The sequence below is a fragment of the Octodon degus genome, unplaced genomic scaffold (assembly GCF_000260255.1).
Source record: "Octodon degus isolate 3935 unplaced genomic scaffold, OctDeg1.0 scaffold00039, whole genome shotgun sequence".
NCBI classification, from domain to species: Eukaryota; Metazoa; Chordata; class Mammalia; order Rodentia; family Octodontidae; genus Octodon; species Octodon degus.
In genome coordinates, this window is record NW_004524615.1 from 3,006,653 (window position 1) to 3,022,293 (window position 15,641).

At 53.5% G+C, this 15,641-nt stretch overlaps 1 protein-coding gene across 1 annotated transcript in view; it reads right to left on the reverse strand.

Annotated features, from left to right (window-relative positions):
* Positions 1 to 15,641, reverse strand: part of Myo16 (myosin XVI) — a 416,963-nt gene that overhangs the window by 79,322 nt on the left and 322,000 nt on the right. Inside the window, exon 28 of the mRNA XM_023715200.1 lies at positions 4,768 to 4,873. Within this exon, the coding sequence (XP_023570968.1) occupies positions 4,768 to 4,873 (106 nt within the window). The remainder of the gene's footprint in view (positions 1 to 4,767; positions 4,874 to 15,641) is intronic.

Sequence of the window (15,641 nt, forward strand, 5' to 3'; positions counted from 1 at the left end):
CACACACACACACACACACACACACACACACGAAGCACATCCTGTGGGCCCTGCACCCTGCAGTGGAGCTGGGCTCTCATTCTGCTTTTCGCTTCCCATCTCTGCTGCTGTCCTTCTTAAGCCCGAAGCACCCTGATTCTGACTTACCCTTAAGTCTCTGGACGTGACCATCTCTAAGGCTGGATCCCCATCTGACCCTGCACCACCTTCAGGTAGCTCCTTTGTGGGCACCGGGGTGCTCTTCCACCTGTCCCCAGCTCCTACTCTCCAATGTGGCCCTTCTCTGCCCAACACCCTTCACAGAGTGGCATCCTGAATCTGAAAGGCTTCCCACCCAGGAGCCCTGGCACCACCGTGCACTGCCCCCTCCTGGCTGGCTCTGCACACCTGGGCCGAGTGTCACCCAGTCTTTACAGGGACCTATGGGGGACCTACAAGGACAGATTTGCTTGCCATCCGTCATCTCTCCAGATGGCTGGAAATGAATATAGCACTCGATAACCATAGAGAAGAAACCATCCTATAATCAGTGGATGCATGAGAAATGTGTGAAAGTCAGATGACACCACTTATTTCTCCTTTTAGAATTAGTTTCAAAGGTTTTCATTTCCCATAAACGACATAACTTGCAAAACAACCAAGTTCCACCCCCATGGCATGGGCGAGCCAGGTGAGAACAGTTGTGGTTAGAAAGGAGCAGAGTTCAGGAGGGAAGAGCAGGACAGGAGCCTTCAGGCAGCGCTAGGTTACAGATGCATCCACTTAGATAGATAAAATGCCAGGCTGCCCTGAGAATCCAATGAACAACAGATGGCTGAGCACTGTTTTGTTCCCCTCCCCGCTCCCACACCGGTGACGCCATTTATGGGCACTTCCTGTGGAGACTATGTCAGGAAAGACAGCCCAGGACCGGAAGTCATCCAAGTCATTTCTCTTGGTGAAGATGTCATCTGGATTCTGTCTCGCCAAGCAGGCCACAGACCAACAGGACTGCCCCAGTCCTCGTCACACTTGCTTTTCTTTGTCTTTCTCTAAGCAGACTGTGCACCACATAAAAGCAGGGAGTTTGAGCACAAGGGAACAGTAACATGCACAGGCCTGCCAAGACCTGTGGTTCCCAGTTCCGATGCAGTGAGAAGTCCAGGGAAGAGCCGTCCTGGTGGGCAGACATCTCAGCAAAATGCCTTCCAGCACAGCGGCGTGGCGGAGGCTTTGTCACAGAAGCTCACACCGGTTCATCTGAACCTACGCTGCAGTCCTTGCTTAAAGCAGGCTGTGCACTACTAGAAAGCTTAACATCGTTTTAATCCTAGAAGGATGCATTTGTACATTCGTCTTATAGGTACTGACTAAACTCACATGTGGTTTTTCACCTCAAAACAAACAAGTGCTTATATATTACCCATTAGGTCTCTGTTGTGTGTTAGATCCAGTATCTACTTATTTACTCATTGGGGTACTAGGAATCCAGTTCAGGACCCTGTGCCTGGCCGGCAGCTGGGATGCTGAGTCATGCCCTCTGCATCCTAAACTTGATTTCTAAAGCTCTCCCTTGTCTCCGTGCACCTTCCTGGTCCCAAAGACACTAACATCTGGAGTGCAGAGCCCACCCAGCTCTTCTTCCTAGGTTCTTCCTTATGGGTGGCCACCGGCACACAAGGGCAGACATGCCACCTGCAGAGGTGCAGAAGGCACTTGGGAGGGACAGGCACGGCTGAGGAGCAGGAGTGGGACACAAGCCAGGGCAGCCCTGAAGCCAGCGCGGCATCCCTGGGGCAGACGCCATGTGCCGCAAGCTGCTGTCCCTGAGCCGTGACTATGAGGAAGCTGCTATGGCTGTCCCCACCCAGCATCTCAGGCCTGATGTCCCACTCCTGCGATGGCCGCAGAAGAGCTCGGTGCGATCCACGCGTGCTCCCAGGCCCTGAGGAGCCCTCAGCCCTCTCCTTCCCTCCGCTCTGCGGCTCAGGGCGCAGCTGGCTCCCTGCTGCAGTGTGCAGTGGTCCCCCGGCTCTGAGAAGAGGGTCTGGGGTACGAGACCCGGAAGCATCCCCTGCTTTTCCTGCATCCACTGGTGATTTACAAGCATGGGAAAGCTGCCAGGGACCAGACACAGCTGCCCTGAGAGGGACACGGCAACACCTCTGCTCAGAGTGAGGCTGGGACGACCTGCCACCTCAGGTTCTGGAGTCACGAAAGGACTCCAGACTGCGACTGGAAGAGACTCAGCTTCCTCACATCAAAGATGAGGCTGCTGCTGTGCATGCTGCCTCCTCTCGTGCTGCTCCTCAGCTGTCGCTGGCTGAAATGTTGAAAAGGGGGTAACACATAAAAGCTGTGCGTGGGTGCACATTCTCTATAAATGAAATTCTATTCCTTAACTGTTTCTCCAAACCCATATAAAGTCCATAGCATGCATGGGTCACATGAATATATAATGACACTAAAGTTACACTGTCTCAACTGGGTGCAGTGGTACACACCTAAAACCCCAGCCCTCTCTCTGAAAGGCTGAGGCAGCAGGATCCCAAGTTCAAGCCCAGCCTAGGTAACTGGTAACTTAATGAGACCCTGTCACTAAAATAAAACAAAAGAAAGTAACACAAAGGAAATGGAGATATAGCTCAAAGAGAAGGCCTAGGCTCAACTGCCACTACAGACAGACAGACAGACAGACAGACAGACAGACAGACAGACGAAAGAGAAAGAAAGAAAGAAAGAAAGAAAGAAAGAAAGAAAGAAAGAAAGAAAGAAGAAAGAAAAGGAAGAGATGTATATTCATCTGGCCTGAAGACAAGGAGATTCTGAGCTGCTACAGTGCAATGAAGGAGTGTGGGAGCTGTCTAGCTGGGTTACCACCCTGTTGATTTAGGGCTGTCCACATATGTGGTCTGATTACATTTAAGGAAAGAAGACAAAATCCGCAAGACCTCCAAGACCCATTAGAATAATAAAAAGATAATTTTAACTAAGAAAATAGAATGTTTAGCTAATAGTCTATGTAGCTTTACACACACACACACACACACACACACACACACACACACACACACACACAATGACTCCAGTTTCTTCCATCACTTAGAATTGCCCCTAGAACCCCGGGATAGAACATCCACTAATTTTATGCTAACCACCCAAGGGCAAAGGATAAGCAGGGAGGCAGGACTCTGGTCGAGAATAATCCCCAGGCCCACAGCCAAGCCCCGAGGCTTCAAGCTCCACACAGCCAGCCGCAGCCGGGTGGCATCCCGGGAGGGTTGCATGGTGGCCACCCACAGCCAGCGGCGCTCCCACCCAGGCCTGCGCTCTGTGCGCTCATAAATCTGATTTGCAGCTGGGGATAAGCACATTTCAGACAAAAATGTGCTTTACATCTAATGTACGAGTGAAATCTGAACAGACTTTGTTTCTACGAAGTCAGTTATTCGCTTAACACACATGCAGGGCTCCACCCTGAAGCCAGAGGAGAGGAGCGTTTCCTGGCTAGAACAGCCACACTTGTCAGCGAAGACGCTCCAGGCCAGAACCCGCGGGGTGCTCCCTCAGTCGCGGCCCTCCAGCTCCACCCCCTTTCTCTGCCCTGCCTGTTCCTGTCCCCCCTCCACCTGCCCTCATACTTTGAGCTCCTTTAGTGGGGCTAAGAAGGAGAAAATAGATTTGTGCGATAAAATGGAAACCGTTTCCCTTTTAAAACACTGATGTTCACTTTCAAAATTCCAACGTGTCTGTGATGTCACCCTTGCTGCGGTGTCCCGCCCAGCACACACGCAAATGCAGGTGCACGAAGTGTCTCCAGCCCGTCCCATGCCCAGGGCCACCCTCCCCTGCTTGGAGACTGCGGGGTGCCTTCACTGTCCTGGCAGAAGGATTTGTTCCAGATTCCTTTGCTTTCTCAGTGTGTATGTGTGTGATATACATTCTTAACTAAGAATATTCTTTAGAGGGAAAAAGTAGCAACCTGGAAATCTTGGTGTCATATGATTTATAAAACAATATTATACATATACAATTGTTTATCTAAAAATTCCAGCAATGAGTCAGTGGAAATCACTTCTGTTACCTGCAAGATGACAGTGCAAGCTACCCCGGACTCCCACGCTGTGTGACCGACACTGAGGTGGCTGGCTGATGTCACCCTGAGTCAGCAGTGCTGCTGCTGCCTCCTCCCCCTCTTCCCTTCCTCCTCTTCCTTCTCCTCTCCCCCCTCCCCCACCTCCTCTTCTTCCTCCTCTTACCCCCTTCCTCCTTTTCCCCCTCCTCCTCCCCCTTGTCTTCCTTCTCCTCTTCCTCCTCCCTCTCTTCCCCCACCCCTTCCTCCTCCTCTCACCCTTCTCCTCCTCCTCCCCCTCTTCTCCCACCTCTTCCTCCTCCCCCTTCTTCTCTTGCCTCTCTGATCCAGCCTTTGGCAAAAATGACCTTTGGTCCCTGTACACTACGTCTTGTGTGTTTTGTCACAGTGACTGCTATCTGACTCTTACAGCAACTTGCCCGATCCTTTCACATGCTTTAGAGACCAGCGTTGGCCAAGAGGCAGGTGAAGCACAAGGAGCCCCCTGGCTTCTCTGCCAGCTCCAGCGGAGGCTCTTGGGTCCCTGAGGGTCAGCTGCATGAGGATGAAGCCCACACTCCCAGGCTGGTTTGCACACTTCCGGGAACACAGTCTCCTTGCAGCAGGCAGTTTTCCTGGGAAGGCTGTGGCGGCTGCCCATGCTGACCTCCCCCCTCCAGGATCCCACTGGCAGTCACAGGCTTGGGGTCACCCACCTGCCAGCCTTGCAGCTTGCACTGCTGGAGAACAAGCCGGCATCTCTCCTCCGCAGACAGCGGCTGCTTCCTCTTGCCTGGGAGGGTCTCAGCCAAGGGCCTGTATCTGTGGAGACAGCAGCACAGGCACAGTTACCACGTGTGAAAGGCAGATGCAGTCCACAGGGAGGCCGGGCCTACCTGCTCTTGGTGCTCTCCCGTTAGCCCAGGACCCCGAGGGCACTGCACAGCTGACTGTGAAAGGACTTCCCTTTTACAGGAAAGCCACTTTAAAAGTGACTCAGATATGTGTTCCGGCCCTTCGTGTTTTCCACTGTCACGAAGGAATGTGAATCACTTACTCAAAGAACATCCCAAGAGAATAAAAGCTAACCTCCTGTCAGCTACACTTTTGGCTTGCTTTTTAAACAACACCTTTTTAAGAAACGGGAGCATCTTCTATTACCACCTGAAAGTGCATCTAGACGTTGTTAAGGCCCCTGCTAAGGACTGTCAGCATATCTTTAGGTCTTACTTAAGTGGGAGCCAGGACAACATGATCACATTTTAGGTATTGAGTATTACAAATGTTCATAAGCACATTTTCAGTTTACAAAGAACCTTCCATCCTCTAACTGAAATTCACAGCCACATAACTGTTTCCTATACATTTTTCAAAAGGACTCTCAAAACGTCTGTTACTTTCTTAGTCCACGTGTGCAGTGCATGAGGCTTGCCTCTCTGTGGAGCCGGAGCGCCTCTTCCAGTCCCTGAGCCCCCTTTCATCTCTTCCTGCTCTTCCGCTCCCCACTCCAACCCTCAATCCCTGTTGCACATTAGAAAGCTGCATCTCCTTATTTTTATCACCTATCTTTTATCTTGCTCTTTATTTATAGTTTGGGTGGCCTGTGTGAAAGACCCCACGTGACATCCCAGCTATGCGTCTGATTCAACTTAACACGGTCTCAAGGTGCATCCATTTTTCTACGAATGACCACTTCGTCCTTCTCTCTGGCAGAGTAGTGCCCCAGCGTGTGCGTGGCACACTGTCCATTCATCTGCTGCAGGACGGAGGCTGCTTCCGAGATTTGGCTGCTGCGTGCTGTGTTGCTGTGAGCGAGGGTGTACACAGGCCACTGCAGTAGGCCATCCTAAATGCTTCCAGGGCTGCTTAGAAGGGGGACAGCAGGGTGGTGGGATCTCTAGCCTTAGCTTCCGGGGAACTCTGCAGCATGCACCAGTCCACATTTCCACCTCACTGTTGTACCTAGGACACGAATTGGCTTCTTGCGAAGGCAGCTGAGCCTGCAGCTGTGTCTACTGCATCCAGCGTATGCAAGGAAGAGGACAGAGACCCAGGCACAGTAGGAATGTCGGGCCGGGCAGGGTGCCCAGGCTGCAGGTGTGGGCCTCCAGGAGGTGCTAGCAAGGCCTCAGGGCACTGCCACATGTACCAGTGTGGCTGCCTGGGGGATGATGCTCAGGACTGCTCCTTCTGGGGCTGAACGGGGGGAAGGGGGGTGGTGCCATACACTTGGGGTGGGGGACAGAAGGGAGGCTGGGCTGTGACAGCAGCACCCAGCTGCACACACAGGTGCTCGGAGGCCCTTGGCAGGTCGCCTGGAGGCAATTTTCTGCCTCCAGTCAGGGTGAGGGTCATTCAGAGCCAGTACTGCCTGTGTGCTTCTCTACTCCAAAGCACAGCTCTCCACCCAGTGGCTTGGGCCACATGCAGAGCTACGGTGTCCACTAGATCTGCCTTCGCAGAGAGCAAGTGAAAGAAATGGAACAGGAAGTGGGGAGCAGCCAGGAAGTGGGGAGGAGCCAGGAATTGTGGTCTTCCCCTGCATGCGGGCAAGGGGCCATCAGTGTCACGGCGCACATGCAGATGCCAGAAGCCCAGGCGTGGTCTGTCGCTGGAAGACATGGTGACGAGCTCGCTGTCTCCCCCACAAGATCAGCGCCTGCGGACTATTGGGCAGCAGGATCTGTGCAGAGTGATGCAGTCAACACGTGACTCCTGAGGTGGCCCCCAAGCCAGCAAGACCCACGCAAAAGAGGAGGAGACCGGAAGTGACATCACAGCACAACACCATGAAGTGGTGGCTGAGCTAAGAAGGCGCACCAAAGCCCGAGGGCCACCTCCAGGGCGGGGACTCAGCCAGGAAGGCCTGGGTTCCAAGTCCAGGGTAGCGGTGGTCCTGCTGAGCCCTCCAGCTTTGGCTTCTGGCCTCCTGCAACTCAAGCACATGAACTTCCACCTCTCCAGGCTGACTGTGTGTGGTGCTGTGACAGCAGCTCTTGGAACCACAGGGGAAGAACACGTGGCCAAGCTGCAGTCCGACCTTGGGTGGCCTCTTGCAGACAGTCTTTCCATCACCTGTGCTGTGCCCAGGGAGAACCATCCATCCCATGCCTGACCGGGCAATGCCAGAAAGGGACAGTCCCGCAGCCCTGACATCAGCGCAGTGCGCAGAGGGAGGACCTGCTCCGTGTGCCTCAGGATGACCGTGGCCACAGGAAGCAGCACACACTCCTTTGTGCCCGTGGGAGGATCAAGGCATTGCTGCCGAGCGTGTGTCACACAGCACCAAGAAATCACTCAAATTATCTCTTTATTCTCCCTGATAATTTTCTTTTTCAAGATCTTTGTTAATTATCATCAAGAATTTAATTGATGTAGTTCTAGCATTTCAATATAGTATGAACAAGTCAGAAGGAAAATCTCGCTCTTCAGAACTTTTTCCCCTTTGCTTTGTACTGTTCTTTTGACACTTAAATGGTGTAATTCTAACATTTCAATGGAAAAGACAGACACATCATCTTAGACAGGGATGAGATACTGTGTTTAGGGTGCTTTTAAAAATCGTATCTTTGGAATGTCAGGCCACATGCAAGGTGGCGTCTCTGGAGTAGAAGTGCAGGATCACACTGTGTCACCACTGAGGCACAGCCTTGGGGACCTTGCCCAGGGCCACCTCTGCGTCCCCAGCAGTCCTGCTGTGCTCCACCCAGGACAGAGCCCCTGGAGCTTGCACATCCTGTCTCAGCATGCTCTGGGCTGGGACCGTTGCCATGATGGTACCCCCAGCTTGAATAGGGCTCTGGGGGCCCCTCATCAGGCTCAGTCAGTGCAGTAATGTTGACTGAGCACGTGGAGGGTGCTGGAAGCCTTTGGGTGCTAGAATGTAGAAGGGCAGACCGAGACCAGACCCAGTCCTGGGGCTCTCAGGGGAGAAGATGAGGAAAGGAGGGAGAAGGAGAGAAGCAGGGAAGGGCACAGGATGTGGTGAGAACTGTGTGGGGCACGCAGGGACAGAAGCCTATGCTGTGAGGAGGGCTCGGGCCCTTAGGAGCATGGGGAGGCCAGCATGCCTGGGGAAGGAAAGGTGAGCACAAGGGCATTGGAACCAATTCCCAGGTAGACCTGGGGGGAGGGATACAGGCTATCCTGAGGCCTGGGCCCCAGGGGCTTCAGAAGAGCCTTGTCCCTATATCCGGTGTCCGAGGGCATTGCTGAAGCCCAAGACACTGTCTTGGGCTGCAGTGCGCATGGAACAACCTGAGGCCACCTGAGCTTTTCCTGCCACCCAGGGAGAAGTCCTGGACCAGGGCAGTGGTGAGAAGGAGTGACAGAAAACTACAGTGACTATGTTAAAACCATTCTTACAGTAAAAGACATGTGACCATGAACTATGCAAACCCTCCTCTTGCTTCGCGTGTTCCTCCCACTGCCCTGGAGCTTCCTGCAGCAGCTCTGGAGTCCCCTTTCCTGAAGATCTTTGGTTATGCTGTCCTGGCTGCCTGGATGCCTTGAATTGGATTAAAAACGCTTCTCTGTCATCGTTTTGGCTTTGGGGAAGAGCCAGAAGCCACACGGTGCCCGCTCCGGGGGCTAGGGTGGCTGAGGACACAGCTCCAGGTCCTCACGTGCTGCCTTCGTGTTGGCTGGCCTCAGCAGCAGCATTCACTGTGCTTTTGATCACACCTCATACAATCACTGAGGAAGAGGGCTGCAGAGCTGCTGCGAGACGGAGACACGCGTGCCCAAGCATCTGCGGCAGGCTCGTGTGCCTTGCACCTGAAGGCTTCTGCGACTCCCCTCTGCTTCCTCCCGCCTCACAAAGACCTCGGCACGGGTGCTGGGAGGCGCAGGGAAGTGCAGGCCAGGCCAAGCGTCGGTGTGTGTCGGTGCTGTGCTGGGCTCGGGTAGCCGGAAGAGCTTTCCTGCCAAGCTGCTGCTATGGCAACAGCAGGGTGGCCGTGCAGCTGAGAGCCAGAAGGCATGCTCTGAGGATGCAGGAGCAGGCGTGGGCCACAGACACCCCGGACCCCAGGGCCCGGAGCCACGGCGCTGCACCCCAGGTTGCCAGGCATCAGTGATCCCCACCCTGGGCTCGCAAGCCTGAATCGGGCAGCAGTGAGTGGGCAGGAGACTGCACCTGTCCCACCCCAGTGCCCGGGACTCCAATCAGCGGTGGAGAGCTCCCATGTGCCCTCCCCTGCCACCTCGGGTGTTCTCTCCCCTCTGCTGTCTCTTCCATCCTCAGCTGCTGGTGTACAGTGGGGCACAGTGGGCGGGGTGCAGTGGGGTGCAGCTATCTCCTCCACGCCAGGAGACACTACTCTCTATGTCCTGGACACCCCCTCCCCACATCATGAGGAGGACAGCAAGACAGCAAAACAGGTCTCTCTGAAAGTCAGTGCCCTCTAGTACGAGAACCCTGACTCTGAGCTCACGGTCCCAGAGACACATAGAGCTCCAGCAGCGGCTGTAGATGGCCCTGTAGACACACGCGAGCTCCAGCAGCGGCCACAGAAGTCATGACCAACTCGGCTCCTCTAAGAAGACAACGAGGAAGCACAGTCCTTTGTTGGCAAAATCCAAGGTTGTGAATGGAGCTATTTTCTTTTACCCTCAGATAGCTCCTCTGAATTTGTTTCTGTTGTGATTAGACATCTGTCTCTGCATTCTCAAAGAAAATTCTATCATTCTGGTGTCCTAAAATCCCTGAAAATTTTAATTCTTTCAGCCTTATTTATTTATTGAGCACCTACTGAGTACACGAGAGACTGCCTAGCTGGCCGCTGCAGTATGTGAGGTTACTGTCCCATTTCATCGCCTAGTCCAAGTACATGGTGTGGCTGTCTCTGGCCAGAACTGTGTCTCAGAAAAGGTAAGCCTTTCTTGTCTCAAGAACTTACACAATTTACCTTGCTATGGACACACAGGAGCCTTAATGTTTCAAGAAAATCAGTTTTCCCCTCACATCCCGGGGACAGATGAGCTGATGGATGGAAGGAGAAACGTAGGAGGAAGGAAGGAATGCTTCAGGGTGCCCTGCTGGAGGACTGGCTGCCCGGTGCATGGCCCTGGGGGGAAGGGAGCAGGACGTGCGAGGGGTCACCTACAATGGGCAGAGTCCACACCAGGCTCTGCAGTGTCAGCCCCTAGCAGGTCACAGTGTATTAAGACAGGGATTTGGGGGCTGTGGGATTGGGGATGCAGAGCCTGTGACGAAGTCAGAGACTTGAGGAAACAGCTGCAGGTGGTGGCATTAAGGTCCTGCCAATGGGAATAACCCGAAGTGCCTGGCCTTGCGGTTCATGAGAAGTAAAGGGCCAACAGCTTGAGGGCAAGATGGAACCCGTGGAAGTGATCAGACGTTTTGTTTTGCAATGTCAAGGGAAAACATTGCAGGCAGCAGCTGCAGAGCCTACATCTACACATTCGTATTCCTGTGTGCTTCCCTGTTAGGACCAGGGGCTTCTTTAGGGACAGCTTCAGAGGGTGGCTTCCCAGGGACAGGTTCATATGGGTGCCGGAGATGCCAGGTGCAGCTGCCCAGGCAGGGGCGATCAGGGACATTCTGTTTGTGCTAGGGACACGCCCAGCCTGCTGGCTCTCTGAGTTCTTTCCCTATGCAGCAGGGTGTGGAAGGGGATGTTCTAGCTCAGTGGAAGCACACAGAGGCTGAGCAGCAGGCTGTGTGCAGTTGCCTAGCAACAGGGCTGACACACATCATGAGAAGGAGGAAGAGAAGGATGAAGGAAAGGGAGCCCAAAGTGGCCGGGGAGAGGGACAGACCCTCTCTCCACACGTAGTGTGGGTTGGCTCAGAAGGAGGAAGGAGGCAGAACATTTGCAAGGCTTTTTCTTTTAGGGAAAAAGGATGGGAAACAAAGAGACAAAGCTGTCAGAAACTGTCCCTCTGACACGCCGGTCCATGCGTTCTCTCCTGAGCACACTCTGTGCCTGAGCCCTGAGTGCTGTGGCCAAACACCTTCCCCACCCACAAAGGCAGGTGAAGCCAGGCTCCCCGGGGTTCTATGCTCTGCCCGCCTGTCCGTCCGTCCATCTGCCCAGGCACCTGTGAATGCAGGAAGGCAGCAAGGGCCCGCACTGTGATGGCTTCAGAGCCTCCCAGAGTGTGGGCCTGAGACTGCTCCTGACTGTACTTTCATTCCCTAGGAGGCTCACGACTCTCAGGTGGTCTTTCTGGATGGTACAGAGGGAGGGAAAGCCTCTGCCATGCTACCCCACCATGCTTCAGGTTAGCCTGGCCCTGTCCCTGCCCACTGGGGCAGCAGGTGGTGGCATCCTACTGAGGCCCAGATGCCACACGCATTGCCATGAAGGGCTTTCTGTGACACTTCTGGGGTCAGGAGCGGGTCCCATCTGACTCCATGGCATGAATGAACTAATGCTGGAGGGCGAGATGCTATCCCCAGGTGGTCTGCTTACCTGTGGGGTTCCAAATAGGATGCCATAGAGGCCATGTGGCCAGAGGCCAATGAGGGTAGGGCCATCCCTGACATCAGCCACAGATACAGGCCCATTCTGCAGGTCTGGGAGACTGACATGGGGGTCCCAAATGCCACTGAGCTCCTCTGGGGTTGGCAGTGGGACGGGGGAAGAAGGGAGGGAGCAGAGGAGGAGCCATGGTGCCCAAGTATAGGACAGACTGTGCCACCTCCTCACTGAGCTCCTCCACCACCAGAGTGACACTTGGAGCCTGCGAGAGAGCTTCAGAGGGCAGCAGAGCTGGCCTTGTAATGCAGCTGTCACCTTCCTGGTCAGCAGTGGCCTCTGCTTGATCCACACGGAGGCAGGATAAACCCAAACCTGCCCTTTTCTCTTCAGGGCTCTGAGTCCTACATTCCTGAGCTCCTCTGCTCCCAAGCCCTGCAGCTGCACTCACGCAGTCCGTTGTCACTTTGATTTTAACATCACTATAGCTATATCTGCTGGGCACTCATCTGTTACAGCTCAGCTCAGCTTTGGTGACACGGAAGGGAGAAACCAAGAGGAGGCAGAAGGAAGCAGCACAGAGTTAGGAGAGGAGCCAGTGACTTCCGGGGTCATGGCAGGGTCAACCAGAGACCCTGGCAGGTCATCATCGTCATCATCTGAGGACTCAGCCTTTCCTGCTCTGTGAGGGATAGCCAGGAAACATGAATGGTTTCACCCTGGCTAGATCCACCATTCATCCACCTCCACCTAGCCCCTGTCTTCCAGACTCAAAGATGGTGCCTTTATCTCTCTTTTCCAGACCCAAAGATGGCCCCTTTGTCCTGAGGCATTCACCTTGTACATCATGCAGGTAAGCCAGGGGTCTTATCTTGCACAATATGGGAAACAGATAGTGAAAAAGAATGGTAAATTACACTACAGCCCCTGGGGCTCATCGGCAGCAGTGTGCAGATAATACAGAGCTGGAGCACCTGCGAAGGCTGCACACGACAGAGTTCCAGGGTCCCCTTCCCAAGGCTGGCCGCACTACCTCATCCCACCGGGCAGCACAACAGCTTTCCATTTAGCCGCCAAGCAGACCAACTGAAGCTGAATTAGGACGCCTCGGTACGAGGCGTGCGGAGTACCACGCCCAGGAGCCTGCGCTGCTCGCAGCTTAGCCAGTGCGTGCGTGCGTTGGCTCCACCCTGCCGGGCTTTTCCACTGTCTCTCCTCGCAGCGCTTCAGAGCCCTGGCCACAGGGAGAACGTGAATGTACCCTGGGCACGAGTCAGCGACGGAACTGAAGTCATGGTCTCGGAGCAGGAACTGGTCTGGCTGCTCCGAGTGCCAGCCCTGGGGCCCTGAGAAAGCCGGCTCTGTACACTTGAACGAAGGGCAGCCGCTGCTTCTCCGTCCTCGGTGCATTTCAGGATGTACTGGCTACACCACAGTTCTGTTTATCAGGTACAAGAACAGCTTGTTTTCAGCATCGCTGAAAAGAACAGATGTGCAGTTGTTGTTCCAGCCAGAATAACAGGCCTCTTAAAACTGCAGTTCAGGTAAAATTACCCCACTCCTCCAGCAACGTGCTCCCGAGTCACGCATTCACAGGGCCGCTCTGACCGCCTGCTTCCCACAGGAACCGGAAGTGAAGCAGGAGGCGGATGTGTCAGAGACGCTTGTCATCGGGGCCCTTCCTCCCCTCGCTGCAGAGAACAGGCTGTTCCTGGAAACGGCTAAAAGCTCCGAGAAGTCAGTGGCTACTGGAGTAATTGTGTTATTTACACATGTGTGAGCCCACCTCAAGACTAACTTGAGGTGACGCCACCGCACGGCGCACTGCTTCATACTATCGCTGCCACGTAGTTGGGGGCAGACCACGAGAGGCTGGGCTGAGAGCGGCAGCCTGTGCAGAGCGCGGGTCGGCACTGCCGCAAGGGGGCGCTCGCCGGCGGCTGGGCTGCTCTGCTCTGCAGCCGCGCTGGGGTTGGGGTTGGGGGGAGCTGAAGGCACTGAGGGTGGCCGTGCGCAGCGGGACAGCCACGCTGAATCCTGTCGCCTTGTTAATAAAGTTCTGTGTTGTCGCTGGTGTTTTGTTTTGTTTTGTTTTGTTTTTTTAATACTTTATACCCTCTAAAAAATAAAGAAAATACAGCTAACCAATGTTTATAAAGACAAAATCAGGAGAGTGAGGTGTTAAATATTTGTGACAGTGAATTTTAGTGTCAGCTACGGTGACATTCAAGAAATGCATTCTTACATTTCATGAAAAGAATAGCAATGGATGCGCACATTTTCGGAGCATATCATCATAAGTTTTTTTTAAAATTTTATTTATTTGTGTGTGTGTGTGTGTGTGTGTGTGTGTGTGTGGCCACCTCAGCCCACCAGGGGGCGGGGCTGGCTGGCATGTGGTGCTGGAGGATTGAACCGCGGTCCGTGCGCTTTGCTAAGCTTGTTCTAAGTAGGTGCTTTAGACCACTGAGCCATCTCTCCAGCCCCCATCATGATAAGTTTAATACAGAAAATGGAATTCTCCTTTGCCCGGTGAGATACTTTGTACTGACACGGTACATTTGGACAGTCTAACAAAGAGGCTTGTTTAATCACTAGTTGTAGCCACATTAAGAATAGGAATCCAGGATGCTCCTGTTCTGAAATAAAATAATCTGTGCACCTAATTGTCATACTGAATCTTGATTATTTATTTTCACCATCAGTAAATATTGGATAGATACGTCAAAATGTCAAAAACCGAGTATCTGGGATATACTGAGAATTGCAGTATGCTGTAACTCACTGGAGGCACTTGCATCTGTACTGCAGGGAAAGTCTTCATTTTAAATATGCATGCAGTTAATAATATATAAAAGTTGTCTTTCCATGTTTATGAGCATAGCACAGGTTTACGACACGGCGCACACCGCAGGTTGGGTCCTGTCTGTCGCTCCTACTCGTACGTCTCTGCCTTATTAATTGCCCACCAGAACTAACACACACAGCACTGCAGATACAGCATCACAGTCCACAGCGAGCAAGAGGCACCCTTGAGCCGCGCACTGCGAGCCGACACAAGCCTCTCCTCCGGTACGTGTGGACACCGGGCATTCTGCTCAACAGTGAGCAGCAGCCGGGACACTTCTTGGAGACTGTGGCACACTGCCTGCTGAGCCCCTGGCAAGGGACAGACTCTGTATCTTTGATTGCTTTGGTGTAGGTTTTCCTATAGTTCTTTTGTATCAACTAGAAAACTGGCAACACTGTGAAAAATCATTATCAAAGCAATGCAAATGATATCTGTCTAGGATGGCACAAATAAATTTTGTCAGAGAGAATTAAAAATCATCATAAATAAAAGTTTCAGTTGAACTGGCCTAGGTACCCTCGTGGTTTTCTCTTCAGAGGCAGCTAAGTGCAATCTTCACTACCCACAGCTGAGCTCCACGATGGCCCCGATTCGGCCTTGTAGAGGGTTCCAGGCTCACAGCATGCAGCGTGGCCACGAGGCCAGGCAGGGGAACACGAGCATGCTGTCACACTCAGGCTGCGCTCTCTGCCCCCCGCGCGCGCTGCCATCGCTGCTCTCTAGCTGCCCTCCTCATGCACACTACTTTATCAAACCACCAGTTTGAGAGCGTGAACAACGCTGTGAGAGAAGCTAACGGCTACATTTCTGGGTCTCCTGTCATGTGTTTTTGCTTCCATATAACTTGACCTTTCTGTAGCCTATAAAGCCACTGGCGGCTCCTTCACTGAACGTCTTCCCTGGGTCCCTGGGTCCCCTTGTTCCCACTGGCCTCACACGCTCTCCTACCAAAGGTCTGTGCCTGCTGCTCTTGCTTCCTCACACTCCCAAAATATCTTTCCTCAGCGATCTCAGACACACCTGAGGCTGATGCTAGCATCCTTGAACACATGACCTAACAATCTGTGTTTAGCACACATCACTTTCTTTGCCTTCACACGGCTGTGCTGGTCTCTTGGTGTGAGGATACCCCACACAGCCAGCACTTCAACCTCCTCCGCGGGTCTGCATTCTGTCCACCACCTGTCTGGAACCCAGGGGTCTGTCTGGGATGCTTCACTTCCATGCCTTGGCCGCCTGACGCCCCATCACCTCCATGCCTCGGCCGCCTGACGCCCCATCACCTCCATGCCTC